This window comes from Coenobita brevimanus, chromosome 14, assembly GCF_032717465.1.
Source record: "Coenobita brevimanus isolate Jiangsu-jjx chromosome 14, ASM3271746v2, whole genome shotgun sequence".
In the NCBI taxonomy this organism is placed as follows: Eukaryota; Metazoa; Arthropoda; class Malacostraca; order Decapoda; family Coenobitidae; genus Coenobita; species Coenobita brevimanus.
Window position 1 is genome coordinate 60,596,712 of NC_136967.1, and position 25,316 is coordinate 60,622,027.

The 25,316-nt window shown below is 41.0% G+C and overlaps 1 protein-coding gene across 1 annotated transcript in view; it reads right to left on the reverse strand.

Moving 5' to 3' along the window:
• LOC145390422 (uncharacterized) overlaps positions 1 to 25,316 on the reverse strand; it is a 163,985-nt gene that overhangs the window by 117,468 nt on the left and 21,201 nt on the right. The window contains exons 8-10 of the mRNA XM_080265351.1: positions 16,857 to 17,015; positions 5,350 to 5,475; positions 4,586 to 4,705 (exon numbers count right to left, since the gene is read on the reverse strand). Coding sequence (XP_080121477.1) covers positions 4,586 to 4,705; positions 5,350 to 5,475; positions 16,857 to 17,015 — 405 coding nt within the window. The remainder of the gene's footprint in view (positions 1 to 4,585; positions 4,706 to 5,349; positions 5,476 to 16,856; positions 17,016 to 25,316) is intronic.

Consider the following 25,316-nt stretch of genomic DNA (forward strand, 5'->3'; position numbering starts at 1 on the left):
ATTACACTCCTAACACATGCTGCATACGAAGACCCCTTAGCATGTAGGGAGAGTCCTCTCAATGTCGGGAGAGGCAACAGCATCCTGAACTTCTTCCAACCACTCCTCACCCTAGCAACAGAGCTAGTTCCAGCCCCACCTCCGGCACATAACATGTCTCCCAAATAAGAAAATTCTTCCACACACTCAAGAGATTCACCAGCAAGTTAAATCCTTGCACGCCTGACAATCTCCACCTGCTCTCCCCGACACGCCGCACACATAAAATCAGCATTATCTCACCGTCTACCTCTGATACCACTACATCTCTTGTGCACCCATTTATCACAAACACTACACAAAATGGAATTACTTCCCATGCCCCTGTGACAAACTGCACATGGCCACTCTCCCTTGTCTCTGACAGTACAACCACCAACCCTAGATATCATCACTTTTGTTTTATCTGCATTAACCCTTAAGCCCTTGTGCCCCATACCATCTCTCCACTTCCTAAATCTTTCCTCTGCCTCCCTTTCGTTCTCTGCAATCAACACTAAACCATCAGCATACAACATCTCCCACGGGAGTCTGTTTCTGGAGTCACGTGAGAGGGCTTCAAGTACCATGATAAACAACATGGGACTCAAAACTGACCCCTGATGCACACCAACGTTCACAGAAAACTCATCACTGAAATCTCCATTCACTTTTACCCGGGTGTAAGCACCCACATACATGGCCATAACCACCCTAACCAGCCACTCCTCCAAGCCAAGCTTTCTCATTGTCCACTTCACCACCTCTCTAGGGACTCTGTCAAAGGCCTTTTCCATCCATCATCCAATTATACATTGCCCTATGAGGAGCATAGGAGCCTGGGGCTAGGCAGTTGGTCCCGACATTTAAGATGAGAGTGAGCCTTTACCAAATCAACAAAAACAAAATACAGATCTCTTTTCTTCCCAATATATTCTTCCTGAAGCTGTTGAACAATGAATATGGCATCAGTGGTCCCCCTGCCTGGCATAAACCCAAACTGCATCTCATCAATATTCACTCTCTCTCTAATCATAACTTCTAGAACTCTCTCCATTACCTTCATTATCTGATCTAAAAGCTTTATACCCCTATAATTTCCTCTTTCCAGGGCATCACCCTTCCCTTTATACACATTTACAATTACACTCTTAAACCAATCATCTGGGACAACACATTCATATATAATCATATTTATCAGGTCAGTGACTAACCTCACCCCTATATCTCCTGAGGCCTTCAACTTTATGGCAGTCAACCCCGACATACCTGCTGCCTTCCCAACCTGCATCCTGTTTATTGCCTCACTCACAGTAGCAGCATCAATCAAAGGCAAAGGGCCAAACACTGGATCTGCTGGCTCCAAACCTTCCCTGTCCTAGTCAAACTCCTCATTCAACAACTGGCTATAATGCTCTCTCACTGCATCTTTAATATCCCCACTGTTCACCACCACCCTTCCTTCATCATTCTTCACACACTGCTCACCTGTAATATCCAAATTATCCCTCTTCATCTGATTTGCCACCTTAAGTATCATATTTTTCCTTTCCCCATGATTTAAGTTATCAAGTAAAAGCCTCTGTGACTCGGACTTCGCCCTATATACCTCTCTTCTAGCCCTACACTTGGCAGCCAAGTATTCCTCCTTGTTACCATCCTTCTTCCATTCCCAGAAAAGCCTTCTTTTCTCCTTAACTGCAGCTTCTACACCCTCATCCCACCACCAAGTTACTTTTATGTCTTGGTGGGCCTCTTGTCCAATCGAATATTACATCAGTAACTCTCAAGAGGTTGTTCTTGAGGGCTCTGTACTGTTCATTAACGCCTCTGTCTATGGCTCCCTGTTCAGTCACCACTCACCTCATCTCACTATAGAAGGCATCCCTTACTACGTGGCTTTCCAGCTTCCATATTTTCCACTTAGGTAAATAAGTCCTCTTTTTCATCACTCGTTCTTTAACCCACCCCATCCCGACGTTTTTGGACCTTTTTTTTTTTTTTTTGCCCAAACATCCGCTTTTGGTGAGAAACATCGAAAATTCATAGAGAAATCGCTCACCTGAGGTTTAAAATACGCGATTTAGGTACAAGTACTTCCTTACCTGACTGGGTTTTCTAACAGCTGGCACCAAAGGAAACAAGTTCTATGGGAGAGTAACTATTTTATCCACTCATAAACAGTATTTATTTATTTACTTGGTACAAATTTATATGTAGTACAAGAGTATATTGGTTTTCAAACAGTAATATATGCATTATAAGCATTGTTTCACTCACTAACTCATCACCATTCATGACCTTTTTTTTTCCCACATTACCTGATCATCATTTCTGACTGTTTCTTCCTCTAATGCTATGTAAACATTGTCCTCCACATTGTCATCGATTGGGAAATCACTCTGGCCCTGAATGTCTTTATTGGCCAGGTCACAGGTAACAGGTGAATTGCCGAGACAATGGCGTGCAGGGGGGGGGGGAGACATTATACGGTGTAAGGCACTGTTCCTGCTTGGCATCTTGTAGAGGAATAGAGGAAGGTGTCCCGTGTATACATGCCAAAAATCACTCGCGAATTCACTCGCGAAAATTGAAAATTGTGCAAATTAGGGACCTTGCAATGCTGCCGCATTAATTCACATCGCCGGGAGGGCGTGGGTTAAGCACCATATCACATATCAATAATTTGTGCTGCTGCACACACTCCTTGCTTCCTATAACTAACATCCCTCATTAATCTCCTAGCAGCCCTCTTAACCAGAAAATAATCTACCTGACTGCTATTTCCCCCACTCTCATACGTTATTAACCTACTCTCTCTTTTCCTAAAATGTGTGTTGCACACAATCATGTTCGTTGCCTCCCCAAACTTGAGTATCCTTTCCCCTTCCGAATTCCTTACACCATACACACATCCCCCATGTACTCCTTCATAACCCTGAGGTGCTTCACCAGCATGACCATTTAAGTCCCCTCCCAAAACAACTATCTCATCATCACGCATACCACCTACACGTATTAAGTCATCCCAAAATCTATCTTTCTCTACTTCATCCAAGCCTGCCTGTGGAGCATATGCCAATATAATTGCAGTTATCATTCCACCAAACAGAATTTTCACTACCAATATCCTATCGCTTACTCTCATAACATTCATAACATATTCCACTCACTTCTCTGCAACCATCACACTAACACCCACATATCCGTCTGTACCCCCCTGCCAAAACAACTTATAGTAACAATCCTTCCCAACAGTCTTTCTGGCTGATCCACCTCAGTACTGGACTTCCTGCAAACATGGCACATCCACCCACCTCCTACTGAATGCCTCAACAACTTCCGCTGCTCTTCCCCCCCAACTTCCCACATTCCATGAACCCACCCTCATTACCCTGGACAACTTAATGTCCTCAGGCTTGCTTTGGAATTTATTCTTGTGTTTAGTCATAGTCAGTATTAATAAAGTCAGTATTAATAATGCTAGGAAGAAGGTACCAAAGGCCATGAGCCCACAAACTGTTCCTTCCAAGAAAAAACAAAATACAAGAGAGAGCCAAATTCAAGATCCGATCATTTTGTGATGCCTGGACACACTGCGTTTGAAAGACTGGAGATCATAGCTAGCAGGAAATACAGACAGAAGGGGACAGTTCCAAAGCCGACCTATTGCATGAATATGAATAATTAAATAATAACCGATTAATCTTCTTGAGACTTCATAAGGTATAAGGGTCATTTTTAAATAGCATCACAGACCTGCATAATACTTTTTTTTACTGACTGTACTTACATGTACTCTTCCTAACAGTCACCCAGCATTCTACTCTGTTCCCATGCAATCCCAAATATTCCAAATATCAAGTTCATTACTGTTATTCCTCTGGACGTCAAGATTTCAACCTATATTCTGTACCATACACTCAAAAGAATCTGTCCCAAAACCCGTTTTAGTGACAGTCACTTCCTTTCACCAAATCACACTCTATCTAATCATCCTCAGGCCCTCTACTTCTGCCATTCCTAATACAGCTATCCTAGCCTGCTTTTCATTGTTGGTTACAATATTCTTTCAACCTCTAACATGCTGGAAGTACAAGAACTTCAAGATTCTGCAATCATCACAAGACACACATTATCATCATGACTAATGTATTACACTACTATACTCCACCTAGAAAAGAAGCCTTTACAAACAATATCAATTATCAGATTTACTTACCAAGCTTGAATAGGCTTTTCCAATATTGAGTCTGTTAGAGGAAAAAGTTAGGTTTCACTAATGTCATGCAATGCTTGGTTCATTATTAATTATTATAATAGCACTGTTGACTAAATTAATGTGATTCAGGCTTATGAAAGATATTCTGCATTTCATTAGGTTATAATATCAAAGAAAATAAATGTTAGTTTATCAAAGAATGAGTCAAGCATGAAATATATTTATATTATACTCTAAAAAATATTACGCCAATAAATACAAAATTTCCTGGAAGAAGCCTGTAATTTATATATTTATAAAATCTGTATTTAACTTATAAGCAATAAACATTAAGGGGATGCATACCCTGGCATGTGAGGGCATCAGATGCAAGGGTAAAACCTGTAGGGCAGGAGCAGGAGAATGAACCATCAGTGTTGTGGCAAGTGTGGGAACAACCATGGTCCTTCTGGCACTCATTCATATCTGTATATAGTTATTGTAGCTAATATCAATGAAAGGAGAAAGTTTTGCAAGGAAGTGTATATACAATAAACTTGTCCAACACTGGTCAATACAACATGTTTTTCATCACAACAAAATCTGGTGTTAATCTTGTTTACTCAAAATAAAACAATATTCAACTATATGTAAAGAAAAGTGAACTTGTCCATTGCTAGTTAACACAACATGGTTCTGATCACACACAAAATCTGATGTTAATCTTGTTTACTCAAAACTGACAATGTGAGATAAGCTCTTAGTTTCAATAACACTCTCAATGCCAAGTCTTACATAACATTATATCACCATGACTGTAACTTGTGCAATCTCAGCTTTTTCGACCATAAGTAAGTTACTTGGCATATTAGGAAGGCAGCAAATCAGTAATAACTAGCACATACTAGTGCAATGGTGGCGAAAGAACAGCTAGACACAACCATCAATCCAGAACACAACTGCTATAACACTGGGAATGGGGGTGAGGGGCTGTGTTGGGAAGGAGGATAAATGCAAGGTGATAACAGATCACTTCCATCAGCACCCACCACTGCCTTGGGTCAGGATTCATTTCAAGCAGAGCTAAAACCTTGTACAGTACATCACTGATATATTGCATATCCTCTCACCATAACATGTCTTGTTGTCTGCTTCTAGTTCATATCCAGCAGGGCAGGAGCAGAATGCTGAACCATGAGTGTTAATGCAGGTATGGGAACAGCCATAGTTGTCATCACCATCACACTCATCTACATCTATTAAAGAAATTGGTTCCAACATTTGACAAATACCATATTTTATACATTCCAATAATCAAGCTAATAAAACACGATATGAACAGTTTTTTACAATTTTTCTTGTTTCAACATACTTTAGCAATAGATAACACTGTACAAACAGTACTGATTTAATTTTTCATTATAAAAACAAGGAAAGTCAACAACTGTTGGCAAACACAAGTGGAGTAATAGTGGAAAAAAACAAACAAACAAAAGTTTTCACCTTACCCTCAGTCCTGGAGATGCCTAGTTAGGATGAGACACAAAGGTCTTTACTGCCACCACACAGGTATTTGTGGGGTTGAGGGCATCATCAAAGAAACTCAGTGACGAGGTTATGGATGCTCTTATTTCCAAAATGCCACAAAACCTTGCAACAAAACTATCTCCAAGGTTCCAGATGAAATTTTTCCATTTCAACTTAGTCTCTCACTGGGCTCTTCTAGATCATATTGAGGTGCAATACTGCAGTACCTTAAGCATCACTGGCATCATAAGAACAACTTGGTACCTGGAAATCTGGCTTTTTTATCCGTCTATCCTAGTCTTACCTATGCTGTAAGGATTAGGTTTCGGGTTGGCAGTAGTAGGAGTGATGGAATTTGTCTCATCAACAGAATGCTGCATATGCAACAACCATCTCCCCCCTTTTTGTTTATTTATTTTTTCTTTTTTTTTGGGGGGGATCAACAAGACCAGTATGTCTTAAATTTACATATTTCTTTGATCAACACTGATTGTTTTAGAGAACACCAACTGGGTTATTATATTTAGCCACCTAATTCTAGTACATATAATGGATGTTAATGGGGTTCCAGGATTATCCTGTTTCCTTTATTATAGTTCTGTATTGTATATACATAATTCTGGGCAAGCAGCCTCCAATTGTACAGAGTTTATTCTTAATTTGTGCACAGCAGATGACAAACTCATTCAGCATTCACTGTTGGTTTTTCTAGAGTTTGGCATCTTGTCTCAACTATATTCATGCTTCAGCTAGTCTCTGAGCTTTATCAATAAGAGGGAGGATTCTTGTTAGCATGGCAGATGTGTTTCTTACCCTCTTCATGGATCTAGCTCTCCTGTACAGGTATTCTAACTACAATACTCAGAAAAATGGAGATGGAGGGACGGAGTGCAGAGGTATATGAGAGAGGGGTGTGTGAATTGGGAACAGGAAAGTGAAATGGCGAGGGACAGGGTGACATGGAGGCGATTAGTTTGTGGCCACCCCATATGAGGGATTAAGGCATCTGGCAATAGATAGATAGACAGATTCTGAAAAATCTCTATTTATACATAGCCAGATCCCTCAATCCTAAAAGAGGTGGCCACAAATGGATTGCCTCCATGTCACCCTGTCCTCCCTCATAGGGCTACCCTCTCTCCAACTCATAATCTCCCTCTCTCTCATATACTTCTCCATCCCATCCCTCCACCACATCCTTGGTCTCCTCCTCCCCTTCATCCCTCCATCTCACTCACATGCTCTCCTAGTCAGTCTTTTTCTCCATCCTCTCCATATAGCCAAACCATCTCAAAGAGCTTCTCCTGATGCTTTCTACGACAATCAAATCAACATGTTCCATAACTTCCTCATTTGTCTGTTTGTCTCTCCATATAATTCCACATGCTCCTCTCACATAACTCACTTCCTATCCTCTCACCCTTTCAACAGGGTCCAAGCTTCACCTCCATACATTATAGCAGGCATCACAATATGCTCATGCAGTGACTTCTTTACTTCCACGTTCACTTCCCCATACCTCATCACTGCTGTCAGTGAACTAAGACATGTCATCCCAAACCTTATTCCCAGTTAAAGACTGGGTGAAAAAAAATAAATTTACTGTTAGTACTTTGATGCATGTTTGTTTGGATATGATTCATTTTTCACCATTACGATTATGATGTGTACTCCCAGCAAATAGCTAAACAATTTTTCCAAATAAAGTCATGTACAGTAAATAAGATAGGAAGTGTTTACATTCAATTTTTTTCTACAGGAATCATGGATTTCCAATAGATCATCTGAGCTTAATTAACACTACTGTATTTGCATGCAACTCAGACATTATTTATGGGCCTGCCAGGTCTGATTTCTAACTACTGTAGGCATGGAATGTCTATTCATTATATTAACTGCAACACAACATTTTCTTACTTTATCTGCTATTCAGATCTTAAATCTACATTAATTATTGTACAGCCTACTGATGAATTAAGAGGGACAGTGCAGTATGATATACTGCCTCCTGGCCAGCCTGTTTTTCAGCTTCACCAAGCCGGGAAATACTTACCGGTACTGCCACAGAACACAGTCACCACTACTGACTCACTAACCACCACTTGGCTTGGCTACCACTAGGTATCCACATCAATTATGATTGCTTTTACACCACCATCAATTCATTAATACCATTACTGACCAAAGACTGCCAGCAATATTTATCCACATCAGTCATGATTGCATTTACACCACCATCAATTCATTTATATCGCTACTGAGCAAAGACTGCCAGCAATATTATATCTTTAACTGGGATAAATAAGAGATTTTCTGCTCATTCCAAATCATGAGTCCAGTTCTCCAATTCTACATATTACCAGTCCTCCATCTTGCACTACATAAACTATTTTGATCTTGATAATATTACTAATTTGCACCTTTTGGATAGTGAGACGAATTACTGAATCGGTGGTCATTTACTGAATCGGCACTTTTAACTGGAAACCATTATAATTTTTATTGCCATACAGGTTCATAAACAACCAAGTATTTTAAATCCAGTAAAAAATTTGTGCTAAATTTAACTGTTAATAAAAAATCAGGATTCAGAGCTTTAACATGCTAAAGTTAGTGGGTATTTCCCCTTCAGATCACCAGCATGCAGTGACAGACTTCTGTTTTGCATAAATTTTGATTTGAAGTGCAAATAAATATACTTACATTGTAGATCAACATTTACACAAAATACAAGTTTGTCATGGGGAGTAGTCAAGCTAAGGGTGAAATACTTCCAACAGCTTCAGCAAGTTTTTTGCTCTGAATCCTGGTTTTTTATATTAATAGTTAAATTAAGCAAAAAAATTTGAATCAGATTTCAGATAATTAGGCATGTATGAACCTATCTATCTATCTATGGCCAGATGCCATAATCCCTCAAGGGGTGGCCATATGTCTTTGAGTTAGTTGTTTTATGGGGAGGGGCACTAACTCTCCACCAACCCACTTGCTGACACGCAGGGAACATGTATGGGTTGGATATATAGTTACCACCCAGCGATGTAAATGATTTCCTGGCTCACAGGAAACCATTAGGCTTGTCACTCAATGTAAAACCACCTGAAAAGGAAAAAAGAGTAATAAAAAGTGACAGGAAAGATGGGAGAAACAGGAAGACAGGAGGGTAGACAGAAAAAGAATGATAAAGGTGAAGGAAGAAGTAGGTAGCACTAAATCAAGTGAGTCGATGATCATGAGAAATAGGAAGAGAAAAGGGCAGGCAAAGAAAAAGAATTATAGAGGTGATGGAAGAAGTAGGCAGCACTACATCAAGCGAGTAGATTTTTTTTTTTTTTTTTTTTTTTTTTAATGCAAGGATGACAGAACCAAAGGCCTGGAGCCCACAAACCATTCCTTTCATAGAAAAAAAACAAAAACAATACAACAGAGTGCCAAATTCAAGATCCATTCATTTCAAGATACCTGGACACACTGTATCTGAAAGACTGGAGATCATAAGCAGTAGCAAATACAGACAGGGGGAGACAGTTCCAGAGGTGGCCTGTTGTATAAATGAAGGACAGGGGGTAACAGTTAACTCTTGCATTGAAGAGTTGGACAGAAAAGGGATGAGAGTTTGTTGCTTGATGGGTGCTATGCGCCTGTCCTAAAGGAGGAGGGATGCAAGCAGACAGTTCAGAGAAGCAGTAACCACTGAATTAGTGACGGAAATGAGATAAAGATGCAACAGTGTGGCAAAGAGACAGAGGTTGAAGGGAGCCAGTAAGAGGAGCAGATAATGAGATGAACAGCCTCTGACTCCACCTTGTTGAGAAGAGCTATATGTGGGGAGCCTCCTCACATATGAGAATTGTACTCTACAAAGGGGAGAATAAAACCCGTGTATAAAGTCAACAACTGTGCAGGGGTAAAGAAGGTAGGAAGCTGGCTTGATACACCTAATCTCTTGGAAGCTGATTTTACAAGAGATGTAATGTGATCTTTCGGGAATTAAACTCCAAGTATGTTTAAGGATGATGCAGGATTAGGTCACCACCACCTATCACCAATGTATGAACCTACATGATGAAAAAACTGATAACATTTTCCAATCAAAAGTGCCAAATCAGTAAATGAATGCCGATTTGGTGATTTGCCATACCCCCTTTTGGACAGTACAGATATTTTACATTTACATCATATCACCAATCTCCAGTTTACTATGGATATTAACCGTTTGCAGTGTTCTTACCTAATTGTATCTTTACAGGAATGAGTCAAGCTCGTACTGTCCCGTGTCTTAAACCATATTTATCGTACATATCCTTAAATTTGTGAATTGTTTTGGCACACACTATTTCATTCGGTAGTGCATTCCATTGATCAATTGCTCTGTTTGGGAAACTGAATTTCCTTACGTCTTTATCACCTCTCTTCTTATGCAGTTTTTTGCAGTGTCCTCTTGCTGATGCTTCTCCATATGTTAAGTAATCATTTATGTCTATTTTCTCCTTCCCTGATATGCACTTATATAGCATTATCATGTCACCTCTTTTCCTTCTCTCCTGTAGTGTTGGTAGATTCAGTTTATTTAGTCTTTCTTCGTAGCTTAGGTCCCTTAAGCTTGGTATCCATTTTGTAGCGACCCTTTGAACTTTTTCAATCTTGTCTATGTGTTTTTTGAGATGAGGACTCCAGACTACTGATGCATATTCCAGGGTTGGTCTAATGAATGATGTTATTATCCTTCTTAGCATGTCTTCATTTATGTATGTGAATGCTATTCTCATATTTGCAAGCAGTGTATACATGTTCCGTACCTTCTCGCTGATGTGGTCAGCTGGAGATAGTCTGTTATTGATAATCACACCTAGGTCTTTCTCTCTTTCTGATGTGTATAGGGTTTTATTTCCTAACTTATAATCCCAATCAGGTCTTTTTCCACTTTTACCAAACTTGATTACATGACACTTGTCCACATTGAATTCCATTTGCCATGTATTACTCCATTCATGAAGTTTATTTAATTCTTCTTGTAGCACTTTACAAGAGTCTGTGTTAGTAATTCTCCTTTGTGTGTGTGTGTGTGTGTGTATTTACCTATTTGTATTTACCTATTTGTAGTATACAGGAATTGAGCAATGCTCGTGTTGTCCTGTCTCCATATCCACATTTATCAAGTCTACCTTTACACACATGAATGTTTTTCTCATGCACCACCTCTTTGTCTAAGTCGTTCCAAATACAGTAATCACTCTAATATCCGGACGCCCAATATCCGAACATCCCCACTAACTGAACCTTATCGTCCTGGGATCAAACATTCCCAAAATGGTCCGAAAATCCAAAAAAATTGGAAAAAAAATCGATTTTTTGCCGTCCGTAATTTGAACTTGCCGCGCGCGCCGCGTGAGAGCATTGTTTTGGTTCGTCATTCCTCCGACGTCCGATAGAGCGCCGCTGCATCCTCCCCACTTCCCGCCTGTCTCTCACCGCGACAAGACCTACGCTCTTCACCATGGCTGCCCACGTGCTCGCTTTTGTGGTGGTGCCGTACTTGCTGCAAGGCCTCCTGCTGCTCTCTGCCCTACTCTTAGTGTGTGTGATGATGGCCCCGCCTCCTGAGAAAAGGAAGAGAGTGGTGTTGACTCTGGAGAAGAAACGGGAGATATTGGAGAAGGTTGATGCGGGTTGGTCTTCCTCTCGCATTCTCCGCGAGTTCAACCTGGCCCGGTCGACTTTGTTTGATATCAAGCGTTCCCGAGACAAGCTCATGCAGTACACGGCTGACTTCTCGTCGAGAAGCAAACGCAACGTGGAGAGGAAGGTTATGTTTACCCCAAAGTATGCAGAGATCGACCGCTCCACGTTGATTTGGTATCGACAGCAACGTGCAGCTGGTGTGATGGTACGTGGAACGGAGCTGAAGGCTGCTGCTGAGAAGTTTGCAAGGCTTCACGACGCCCTAGACTTCAAGGCATCCGAGGGTTGGCTCTTCGCGTTCAAGTTGCGACATGAACTTACTAACCGTAAAGCACATGGCGAAGCATTGGACGCTAACGAGGATGGAGTGGACGAGTTTCGGCACAAGGTGAAAGGCTTGATCGACAGGGAGGGCCTCACTCTCGGTCAAGTCTATAACGCTGACGAAACTGGCCTATTCTATCGCTCGGTGCCAACGAACACTCTCGCCGATGAGACGGAGAAGCGTGTACCTGGCCGCAAGCTTTCTAAGGAACGGATATCTGCTTTGTGTTGTGCCAATGCTAACGGCATGCACCGGCTTAAGCCCGTTATTGTTGGCCGTGCAAAGCAGCCTCGGTGCCTTCGTGGGGTGATAGATGTCCTTCCTGTCGTATGGTACCATTCTTTGAAAGCATGGTTCACAGCTGTGATTTTCAAAGACTGGTTTCACCATCACTTCGTCAAGGAGGTCATACATTACCAGACGAAGACACTGGGAATTCCTCGCGACCAGGTAAAGGCTCTCCTTCTCCTCGACAATGCACCTGCCCACCCGTGCGACAAGGACTTGGTTGCTGAGAATGGCCGTATTAGGTGTATGTTTCTGCCACTTAATACGACTGCTCTCATTCAACCAATGGACCAAGGAGTGATCGTGGCAACAAAGCGCCTGTACCGTCGGAAGTTCCTGGACGAGGTGATGGTGGTTCTCGAGGACGAGGACGAGCGCAGGGAAGGACGTGACACTCGAGGCAAGCGGACTTTGGAAAACCTTCGCCGCTACAACATCAAGTCTGCGCTGTACAACTGGGCTAGTGCATGGAAGGAAGTCCCTGTGAAAACTCTTGAAAATGGTTGGTCTCGTCTGCTTCTCGGAACAGATGTGGAGTACGATTTCCTAGGGTTTGACGTGGATGACTTCCATGCACGGCTACGTACGCACGGCGACGATGTTGATGTGGACGATGTTCGTGAGTGGTTGGACGACGACGAGGGCGATCCTGGGTATCAGACGTTGTCTGATATCGAGATCGCGTCTTCGGTTGCTGGTGTCAGTCCCGAACTTGAAGATTCCGACGACGAAGGCGATGATGATGCAGACTCCGCCCAGCAGGACACTACTCCAGCCATCCCCAAGCTGAGCGCACTCCGGGAACATCTAGAGTTCGTCCTAGACTACCTGGAACACCCGGACTGCGACAGGGAGATGGGGCCCTTGGGACTCGTGGAGGAAGTGCGTGCTTTCCGGCAGCGCATCATCAATCGCCAGAATCGTCGGTCCTTGCGTCAGTCAACGATTGACAGTTTTTTCAGGCCCGTGACCCCCGCTGTGCCAAGCCCTGGTTCCACTCCGTTGCCTCCCCAAGACAGGCCCTCATGCTCTGAGCCACAGCCCAGCACATCAGCTACAGTGGAGTCACCGCTCGACGTGAGTTTGCGGCTGTCTTCAGAGTCTTCTGTAGTCGGTACGCCATCACCACTACCCACCGATGCACCCCTTGGACGCCTGCCAGTGATACTCTCGGGCTCTGACAGTGAATAAACAGCAAGAACTTCTCCACTAGACCACACGGGAATTTTGAGTGTTGTGCAGTGAAAAAAACGGTGTGTTGTGTTAAGGTTTTCAAGTTGGGAGAAAAGACTAAGTAGAAAAGAAATTTAACGTAACTAACCTTCTTTGTTTTGGCTTTGGAAACTTAAAAAAACTTGGGAAAAGTTAATGTGCAACACTTAAATTTAATGGAACATTATTTGGACTAAAGTGAACACTGTGAAAAGAACGGACTTCTGTGTGTTATTGACTAAGTTCAGTGCAAGACTTCAGGAAGAGTGTAGTGCAAGTGCTTCAGGAAATCGTTCTTACTGTCAGAGTCCGAGAGGAGGCGGTTATTCATCGAGGTGGCCAGGGACTTGCTGCAAGTAGCCAAAATGTTTCATGTTGTACTATTTTCCATACTATATTTACCAGAATGTTTCATATTGTATTTTTTCCCATACTATACTTACCAGAAAGTGTCATACTGTACTTCTTTCCATACTAAACTTACCTCATGCATGTGCAGTAGGAATGTGTTTTTCAGAGTTCGGTTAGGTTCGGTTAGGTTAGGTTCGGTTTGAGTCCATAAGTACCAGAATGTTTATTAATGTATGAACATACTTCTAAACCCACATTTTATGTGTCTATTGCATTTATTTCAGTCATTTATGTGCCTTATTGGTGTGATTTGGGTGTTAAATAGGTGCTATGCATGTCCGGAGGGAGTTGTATAGGTGTTTCTCTGTGTTAGGGTCCGTAAGTACAAGTCCATAAGCTGGGGCCCAATATCCGGACAAAACCAATATCCGAACCTACCGATGGCTCTATTGATCCGGATATTGGAGTGATTACTGTATTTAAGTATATACCTAATTGTGATATACACGGAATGTACTATGCTCGTGGGTTTCCGTCGCTGTTTCTCAATATGTCGAATTTAACTTTAAACTCGTTTATGTTTTTAGACTGGACGATCTCTTTGTCCAGGCTATTCCATAAGTCTATACTTCTGTAAGGAAAGCTATATTTCTTGATATCCTTCAAGCAGCTTGACTTTTTCAATTTCATTCCATGTCCTCTTGTTGCTCTCTTATCCCATACAAACAGATCTTCTTTGTCAATTTTATCTACTCCCACCATGGTCCTGAACACCGCAATCATGTCTCCCCTCTTTCTCCTTTCCTCTAACGAAGGCAAATCCAGTTTTTCCAGCCTCTCACTGTATTACAGGTCTGTCAGACTGGGGACCATCTTGGTTGCTGTTCTTTGTATTCTCTCAATCTTGTTTATATCTTTCTTTTTGTGTGGGGACAACACTACCGCTGCATATTCTAACCTGGGGCGGATCATGGCCACTATCAATTTTTTCATCATTTCCTCATCCATATAATGAAATGCTACTCTTATGTTAGTCTCTCCAACTATCTTGTTAATGTGCTTTTCTGGTGACAAACTATCTTGGACCAGCACTCCCAAATCTTTCTCTTCTCTCCTTTTTGTGATTAATTCATTACCCAAAAAATAATTCAGTGATGGTCTCCTGGTACTTTTACCCATTTCCAATATTTTACATTTCTTTACATTAAATTTCATTTCCCACGTCCGGCTCCAATTGCGTATCCTATCCAAATCCTCCTGCAGTATTTTACAATCCTCCTCAACCTCTATCTTCCTCAAGATCTTTACATCATCAGTAAACAGACTTGCATAACTGTTCACTCCATCTACCATATCATTTATGTAAATCAGGAACATTACTGGCGCCAACACTGAGCCTTGAGGGACTCCACTTGTTACTTCCCTCCATCCAGACATCTTTTCCTTTATTACTGTCCTCGTTTGTCTGTCTCTCAAAAAGTCTCTCATCCATTCCAGAAGTTTCCCCTTTAGTCCTCCTATATATTCTAGTTTCCACATTAGTCTCTTATGAGGTACCTTGTCAAAGGCCTTCTCTAAGTCTAAGTACACACAATCCACCCAACCATCTCTCTCCTGTACCACATCAATCGCTCTTGAGTAAAAGCTCAACAAGTTTGAAACACATGACCTTCCACTTCTGAATCCAAACTGACATTCAGCCAAAATATTCATCTCTTCCAGATATTTTATCTATCTGTCTTTCAGGATTCTCTCACACAATTTTGCGACCATGCTGGTTAGAGACACTGGTCTATAATTCTGGGGTTCTTCCCTGTTTCCTCCCTTGTAAATTGGTACCACATTTGCCCTCTTCCATTCTTTTGGCACTTTCCCCTCTTCCAGTGAGCATACAATTAAGCTGTGAATTTTATCCGCCAGTTGTTCTCTGCATTCCTTCAGTACCCAATTAGAAATTCCATCAGGTCCTGGGGCTTTCCTTACATCTTGAGTTTCCAGTAATTTATACACTTCCTGTACCTCCACTTTTATATCTTTCATCACTGGAACATTTCTAATCACTCCCTCCCCTTCCACAAGCTCCATTTCTTTAGTGAAAACTGACTGGAAACGTTTGTTCATTATTTCTGCTTGCATTGCCGCATCCTTATAGACCTCTCCTTCTACTTTCAGCTTGGTGATTCCTTCCTTTTGTTTCAGTTTACCATTAACAAATCTGTAAAACAGTTTGGGTTCATCCTTGCATTTGTCAATTATACCTTTTTCAAAATTCCTTTCTTCTTCTCTACGTATTCTTGGGTATTCATTTCTTGTTCTTTTATATTCTTCCTTTGTTCTGTCGTTACCTCTCTTTCTCCAAACGTTCCACGCCTTATCTCTCTCTTTTTTTGCTATCATACACCTTCTATTAAACCACTCCTTTTTCCTGTTTTCTTTCCCTCTTACTCTTGGTACAAATTTTTCCACTCCCAAATTATAAAGGTCTAGAAAGATATCCCACTTCCTCTGTATCTCTCTTGTTTCTCTGAATTTTCTCCAATCCGCATTTTCAAAAAAGTTTCTCAATCCTGTAAAATTTGCTTTCCCAAAGTTGTATCTTCCCTGTCTATGAAGCTCGTCTCTTGGCTCAACGTTTCCTATTAACATCTTGAACTCAATGACCACGTGATCACTTTTTCCCAAAGGACAGAGATATTCCAATGATTCTATTACATCTGGTTCTTTGGTGAACAGTAAATCTAACCTTGCTGGTGTGTCCTCACCTCGAAACCGTGTCTCTTCTTTGACCCATTGCATCATCACATTATTCATTATTATATTTAATAACATAGTGCCCCACGAATCCTCGCCGCCTCCCGAGTACCATTCCTCCCAGTTCACCTCTTTACAATTAAAGTCACCCACCAAAATTATATTATTGCTTTTCTCAATTATTTTTTGCAAGTAGCTAGCCATATCTGACAACATCTCATGGTATTCGTCATCCTTCCATGCTCTCGTGTGTGTGTGTGTGTGTGTGTGATATCATATCATTTATAAGACCGCTACATGCTCAAATGCGTCAGCCTTCGTCACCTAACAGTGGCTCTACATGCTGCTCAATCTCTGGCAGCCTCCCTATTCAGTCCTCTATCTCTAAGGTCACACTCTATGACTTCATCCCTGGTCTTTCACTGTCTGCCTTTTGCAACCCTACCCCTAACGTATTATTGAAGTAATTACAAAATAATTATGAGGTATGTCAGTACTGACCAACACAACCATGTAAGTCTTCAGTGTGTGAGAGGCCAGGTGAACATTCCAGGGTATTAACCAGCTCCCCTGACTGGTCACAGTGATAACTCCCAGGGGTGTTGATACATCCATGTGGACATTCACTTGAAACACCATCATACTCGCACTCATTTATATCTGGAGACAGACAAGTTAGAATATAAATATATTGTCTCAGTTACATCATGCCCTACTATGTGCCTCTAATACATCACTGTACATTATAATAAAATATTTTACTAAATTTTCCAGGACCAACTTACCTAGCCCCAGGCTCCTACACTCCTCATGAGGCAACACAGGATTGGATGTTGGATGGATGGACCAATATAGTATATACAAATATTAAATATGGCAGCACAGCAGCAACTACATTTCTATGTCTACTGTATGCTGATAATGCCATTTAACCAATCTCAATGATGCACAGATGTGAAAAAAATAAATATATAAATAAAATGCACCATCACCATCATCCCAACCCATTTTTGTTCCCAATACAGTTCATCATCATACCCAGCGATATGTGCCATTATTCACACACAGGGCTCTTGCTAACTGTTGATGGTTGCGAGCCATTTGGCTCCTAAGGTTTCAGATTTACGAGCCAAATAATCTTTAGTAGCCAAACGGACTATGAGGCGAAATGTTTTACGAGCAATAAATGTATTTATTTATTTACACATTGTGATGATTAGAACCATATAATGAGGTTTTAAACATTCACAGTGGCGACAAGGAAAGACTTAATAATCGATCACAATGTGCTTTTTTGTTCATTTAAGTGAGATTTACTTATTTTGGAGTTTACTGGGTTTTGAAGCGGATGCATTTTCTCATCGCCAAAAGACGACTTGCATGTAAAATTTGTTCGCCAAAGGGAAAAAATACTCGCATTTGCGAGCTGTGGCTCGCCAGACAAGAGCCCTGACACATCATTCAAATCCTGAATATCCTGGTTCCATCTTAACAAACAAACAATCTACACATATTTTTCTTCTATTAATATGCTTAACATACTGCCAAATCCACATCATGTGCATCTCTACCACTGCTTCATCCATCCACTTCAACATTACTTTGCTTCCTCATCATCCATGCCTTACTTTCTCACAAACTCCTTCACAATAGGCTATCCACCCATCTTCTCAGTTTATGATGCCTCCTCTCACCTTCAAATTCACTGATGTATACCCATTCCACCTTGCTAACTATACATACTCTCTCTAAATCACACTAGCACCTCTTTTCATCAGCAAACCTCATTCCACATACAAGTTTCCTGGAGAGAGGTACAGACCTTATCACACTACTTTGTGCCTCACTCTTTGAATCTCTGACAGGAGTGCTTCTCCTTCTTCTCGGTTGAGTAGATCTATGAGAGATGACCAATTTATACAGGATCCTAAAGGGGGTATCACACAGTACCTGAAATCATGGTCTGCCGACGGAACGCATTCCTAGTTTGCTGGAACCAGACACAAACCCTATCACACACATTCCTCAAACACCGCCGACGGTTGGCAAAAATGTAAACAAAGCATACCGGAGTCTGTCCCACCACCTCACACGAGTCACACGTATCAGACACAACATGGTTTTTCTTGAATTTGCTGAGGGGAGAGTGATTGCTGCACTGGCTCTTGCAGTGGTGGCATTTGAGAAAAAAGAAGTGGTGGCGGCCTAAATCACGAGAAGGCGGCTGTGGAGCCGCCTTCTCATGACAAGGGAATGGCCTTATTTTTTCAATGAGGGCAATTTCAGCAGCCCTTTCCATACTCTCTGTCCAGATGCCATCGTATCTGCAGTGCCGAATGAACAGCAAGATACATACAATACTCTTTCACCCAGTGTGGTGTGCTGTATCCACTCCCCAATGAAAACCACTGAATTATCGACATAGTTATTTCACCCGTGCATGATATAAAAGGCTATTTAAGCTTTCATAATTAATAATATATATAATGGAAAGTAATAGGCACTCTAGGAGGGAATTATAACTTTTAAAAAATAAACAAAATACTGCAGTATAGCCTCCAAGTTCTCCATACAGCTCACTCTGCAATCAGAGAAAACGTTTTGTTCCTGGTTTCATCGTCAGGAATGGATTTGAACTGAATCCAGTTTTGCCGATGAAATTCTCGGCGGCTACCATGGTTTCTTGGGCAGTTACCACGATTTCTTCGGCAAACCATGATTTCAGGTACCATGTGATACCCCCTTTATGTTCCAATTTATATAGGATCCATCTGATCCCAAGGACAAGTGAATGGCCTCACATTTTCTATTAGTGAGTACTCAGCTTTCCTACTCCAAGCAGTCTGGGCACAAGCCACTGTATCTTCACTACCATACCAAGTCCTCACTACTGAAAATTGGAACACAGTACTCCATGTTCTGCTCCTCTCTACTGGATTAGCTTCCCAGTGTAAGCAATGATTTATCTGCATCACAGATTTCAGTAGTTCATCACAGTGCATGAAACATACACTCACTTATGCTTTCATACTAATAAGCAACAGAAATACTATTCATATTCATTAAAAAAATCTTTATCAATTTACCAACAGCACCAGCCTGACTTTGCTGAAGTTTTCTTCAGAGGAACACACAGTCCTAGGCAAAAGTACTCTTGTTTCTTCGGCCAACTTGGTTTATGGTACTACAATGACAGCCCCTTTAATAATCATGTCCATCTAAGGACACACTCTTTGCCCATTTTATCAAAACACTTCCTTGCATTACATCTTCCACAAATCTATGCTTCTTATCCTACCCACTCTATATGATTCACACAAATTCTTCAAGAATCCCATTTCAACTGCTCTAAGGCCTTGTTTACATGACCAGTTACTAAGCATGATGGTCATGCACACAAGAAATTAGTAACATGGCATGGGTGTGGAATATGGCATTAACCTCCATTGAGTTTACTAACTTTACACTTCTTCTTCAATATGGCTATCAGTTTTAGCTTCTCCCTGTACAACTGCATAATATGTATGTCTTCTTCTTGACAACAGCAACTATGTACATAGGATTCATATATTTCGTACTGCTGTTTCATACAAGTTTTTCATTCTATTTCTGTATCTAACTCTTAAGACCTGAAGGTAGACATGGTGAATTCCTATACTGCTGCAATGTTAATGTCTCTGCCCACTCCAATAGCAACCTTGACTCTTAAGGGTTACTGGTGGGATATATAGGTTACTGTCCACAGCTGCTCTTAACTGGTACAGTCGTCAGCACAAATTCGCTGCAAGCCTGCTCGTGTGATGTGGGTCGCGTTGTTTGGCAACGATGTATGGGAACTAGTTGCCACATAAGCTTTTTTAGGCTCTAAAGACAAGTTTGTAGGAATTAGTACTGTAAATAGCCCAGAGTGCAATATACTTTATATCTGATTAGCAAAATAATGTGCTGAAGACGACAAAAAAACGCTATGGAATGACGAAAAATCTGCTCTCTTCCCTGTACCCCTACGATCACCCACCCCAGCCTACCTCTAACCACACCTCTCCCTCTGCTCTGCTTCATTTCCACTCTCCTCTCTGCCCATCCTGTCTACCTTATATTATCCATGGCGCTAATCAAACGTAATAAATCGTACTCTTCTCTGTTTCTTGTCTATTCTTGTAACATTTTTGTTTCACTGCGTTTGTGAGATTCTTGCCATGCCACAGTCTATTTCTCCCATTCATTACTTCAAACATGATGCAGCATTTCGAAACATTATGGTTCTGATACTGGTTCATGAATCAGTGAACAGTATGATAAGAATGGGAACATTTTCCGTGGAAAGAGAGAGAGAGAGAGAGAGAGAAGTAGGAGGAATGGGCACGAATGTTTAATTTTGCCTTCCGAAATAATAGCCACCGACTGCCACACACACACACACACACACACACACACACACAGTATGGAATACAGTACTTCAAAAGAACGAGACCTCATATGTTTCTGTATCTAGCGGCTGTTGGTAATGACAAGGGGTGGAGAAAAGAATGACAACTGGAATAAAAGGAGTGGGAAGGAGATGGGGAGGGTGAGAATGGGACTTGAATAGGAAGGAATATTGATAATTAGCCTTGGATACAGTTTGTTTTATTAAAGTATTGCGAGCAACTGAGAACAGGACGGACTGGGTTTAGTTAACAGTCAAGAGAATTGCGATGCTCCAGTCGGGATAGTGCCATGGATAAATGAATGAATGAAGGTAGAGAGGGTGGGGAGAGGAGAAAGTGGAGAGACATGAATGTGGGTGAGAGGTAGGAGGGAGGGGAGGGGTGGGGGGGACATCAGGAAGAGTAAGGGGGAGTGGGGAAGGGAGCTTAGACATGATTATAGTGAGGAATGCCAGAATATTATTCTTATTCGTCGTTCCATAACATTCTTCTGTCAACTCTTGCATTTTTTTATACTGATCAAATACGGTATACAGACTATTGCACTCTAGGCAGTCTCTAGCACCACTTCTTACAAACACTTCTTTAAAGAATATAAAAGTCTATGTGGCAACTGTTCCCCTTACACTGTTGCCAGACAAAAGGACGCACATCACACGAGTGGATTTCCAGTCAATTTATGCTGATGACTGTACACACTGTGTGGCAAAAATGATAACCTAAGTGGCCATGCAGAAATCAGGCATCATTTTGTTTTGTCTCACTTAATTTGTATAGGCTCCAGCATGCTTGTATGCGTCAGCTTTGGTCATTTAATGGCCATTTATGACAAAAATGAAAATGAAGGAACCCCACACATAATGTGTGTTGCTACTTACATGATCACCTCCTGAGGATGACACTGTTTCCATGCTTCAAAGACATACTCCAACACTTTTAAATGAACCCTGCCTTTTACCTCTTCACACTTAAGCCATTCCAAAGTCTGACTCCCATACAATAACATGGGCATCAGTCATTTTTTTCCTTGGGTCACTCTATTTACCACTTCCTTTACACATTTATGTCGTACTGTTGCACAGTACAGTACAAATACATTAACATTCTTAATTTTACATACCATAAATCTGAAAGAAAATATTATTATTAATGGTTGTCTGGAGTGGAGGCATATATGTCTGTCCTCATACTAAATGAAATCACCTAATATGCCATACTCTAATTACTAATTCTCAGCACTCATCAATAAATGTACTGATCACTAGATGACCCTTAAAATTCTTATATAAATGTGTGTGTGTATTTATCTAGCTGTATTTACCTAGTTGTATTTACCTATTTGTAGTATACAGGAATTGAGCAATGCTCGTGTTGTCCTGTCTCCATATCCACATTTATCAAGTCTACCTTTACACACATGAATGTTTTTCTCATGCACCACCTCTTTGTCTAAGTCGTTTCAAATATTTAAGAATATACCTAATTGTGATATACACGGAATGTACTATGCTCGTGGGTTTCCATCGCTGTTTCTCAATAAGTCGAATTTAACTCGATCTTGTTTCTATCTCTCTTTTTATGTGGGAACCACACTACTGCCACATATTCCAACCTGGGGCGGATCATGGCCACTATTAATTTTTTCATCATCTCCTCATCCATGTAATGAAATGCTACTCTTCTGTTAGTCAAGAGATTATACGTCTCTAACTATCTTGTTAATCTGTTTTTCTGGTGACAAATTATCCTGGACCAGCACTCTCAAGCCCTTCTCTTCTCTCACTTTTGTGATTGGTTCATTACCCATCAAGTAATTCTGTGATGGTCTCTTGGTACTTTTACCCATTTCCAATATTTTACATTTTTAGCATTGAATGTCATTTCCCACATCTGGCTCCAACCATGAATCCTATCCAGGTCCTCCTGCAACATTTTACAGTCTTCTTCAACTTCTACTCTCCTCATGATCTTTGCATCATCAGCAAAAAGACATGCATAACTGCTCATTCCATTTACCATATTGATTACATAAATCAGGAACATTACGGGCATTAACACCGAGCCCTGTGGGACTCCACTTGTTACTTCCCTCCATTTTACAGTCTTCTTCAACTTCTACTCTCCTCATGATCTTTGCATCGTCAGCAAAAAGACTTGCATAACTGCTCATTCCATCTACTATTTTGTTTACGTAAATCAGGAACATTACGGGTGCTAACACCAAGCCCTGTGGGACTCCACTTGTTACTTCCCTCCATCCAGACATCCTGTCTTTTATTACTGTTCTCATTTGCCTGTCTCTCAAGAAGTCTTCATCCACTCTAAGAGGTTCCCCTTCAGTCCTCCTACATGTTCCAATTTCCACATTAGTCACTTCTGGGTACCTTGTCAATGGCTTTCTCCAAATGTAAATACTGTACACAGAATCCTCCCAACTATCCTTCTCCTCTAGCACGTCAATAGCCCTTGAGTAGAAGCTCAACAATGTGGAAACACATGACCTTCCACTTCTGGATCCAAACTGGCTTTCTGCCAAAATGTTCATCTCCTCTGGATATTTTATCCATCTGTCTTTCAGGATTCTCTCACACAGTTTTGCAACCAAGCTGGGAAGGGACACTGGTTTATAATTCAGGGGTTCTTCCTTGTTCCCTCCCTTATAAATTAGTACCACATTGGCCTTCTTCCATTCCCGAGGCATTTTCCCTCCTTCCAGAGAACATACAATTACACTATGAATCTTATCCACCAGTTGTTCCCTGCATTCCTTTAGTATCCAATTAGAGATCCCGTCTGGTCCTGGGGCCTTCCTCACATCTTGGGTTTCCAGTATTTTGTATACTTCTTGCACTTATATTTTTACATCTTTTGACACTACATTTCTAGTCACTCCCTCCTCCTCCACAAACTCACATTCTTTAATGAAGGCTGATTAGATGCATTTGTTTATTATTTCAGCTTGCATAACCACATCTTTATAGACATTTCCTTCTATTTTCAGCTTGTTGATTCCTTCCTTCTGTTTCAATTTGCCATTAACAAACCTATAAATCAATTTCTGTTCTTCCTTACATTTGTCAACCATGCCTTTTTCGAAGTTTCTTTCTTCCTCTCTGTATAATCTTGTATATTTATTTCTAGTTCTTTTATATTCTTCCTCTGTTCTATCATTATCTCTCTTTCTCCATTTGTTCCATCTCTTATCCCTTTCTTTTTTTGCTATCATACACCTAAGTTGAACCAGTCATTTCTCCAGTTCTCTTTCCCACTAACTTTTGGCACATACTTTTCCACATCTGTATTATAGAAGTCTAGAAAGATATCTTTCTTGTTTCCCAGAATTCTTGCCAATCCGTTTCCTTGGAAAATTTTCTCAGTCCTGTAAAGTTTGCTTTCCCAGTTGTATCTTCCATGTCTGTATAGCTTATCCCTTGTCTCCCCATTTCCTTCTATCATTTGGAACTCTATCACTACATGATCACTTTTTCCTATAAGACACCGATATTTCAGCAATTCAACTGCATAAGGTTCTTTGGTTAGAACTAAATCTAGTCTTGCTGCTGTGTCATCCCCCCTAAATCTTGTCTCTTCTTTGACCCACTGGGTCATTACATTATCCATTGCTACATTTAATAGCATACTGCCCCATGAATCTTTACTACTTCCTGGGTTCCACTCCTCTGAGTTTACCTCTTTACGACTGAAGTCACCCATCAGGATTATGTTGTTGCTTTCTCAATCACTTTCTGTAAGTATCTAACCATGTCCAACAACATCTCCTGATATTCTTCCTCATTCCAAGCCCTTGTCTTGGAGGAGACATATGCTACTGCAATGTCTCTCTTGCCTTTCCCTCTGGTTTGGTTTCGATTACCATGTTTATCACTTCAGCCATACCTTCTCCCAGTTCCACACTATCCACATTTAGGCTGTTTTTCACTGCTATCATCACTCCTCCCATTTTTTCTTTTCTATCTCTTCTCCATATTTTGTATTTCCCATCACTCATTTGGATTTCAATATTCTCTCTTAGTTTAGTCTCTATGAAGCACATAATATCTGGCTCATTTGCCCTCAAGAAATCATTTGTTTCTAGCCTTGCTGAGATTAGACCATCTACATTAGCATATGCCATTTTCAAACTTTCTGCATTGTTTTTCTCTCTCCTTCTGTACCACTTCCTCAATTTCTAATCCATAACTCCCCAACAGAACTCTGTCTTCTCTTCCTTTGTTCTCTGGTCGTTTTTTTCCTTAGCTTCCTTAACAAGTTCCTTTATTTAAGCTCTTTCTTCCTCATTTGCATCTCTCCTTATGCACGTATTTTTTAATCCTTCCTTATCTGCTAACTTCCAAGTCTTGTTGATTATTTCATTTACTGTGACCTGAGACTGAAATCTTATTTTTAGTGGCCTTGCCCCTCCCTCCACATAATTTCCCAGCCTAAATACTTCTTCGATCTCCTCTTGGGCATCGCCATTTCCTTCCATAACTATTGATACTATTTCCTTTGCCCTTCTCAGTTCCTCCCT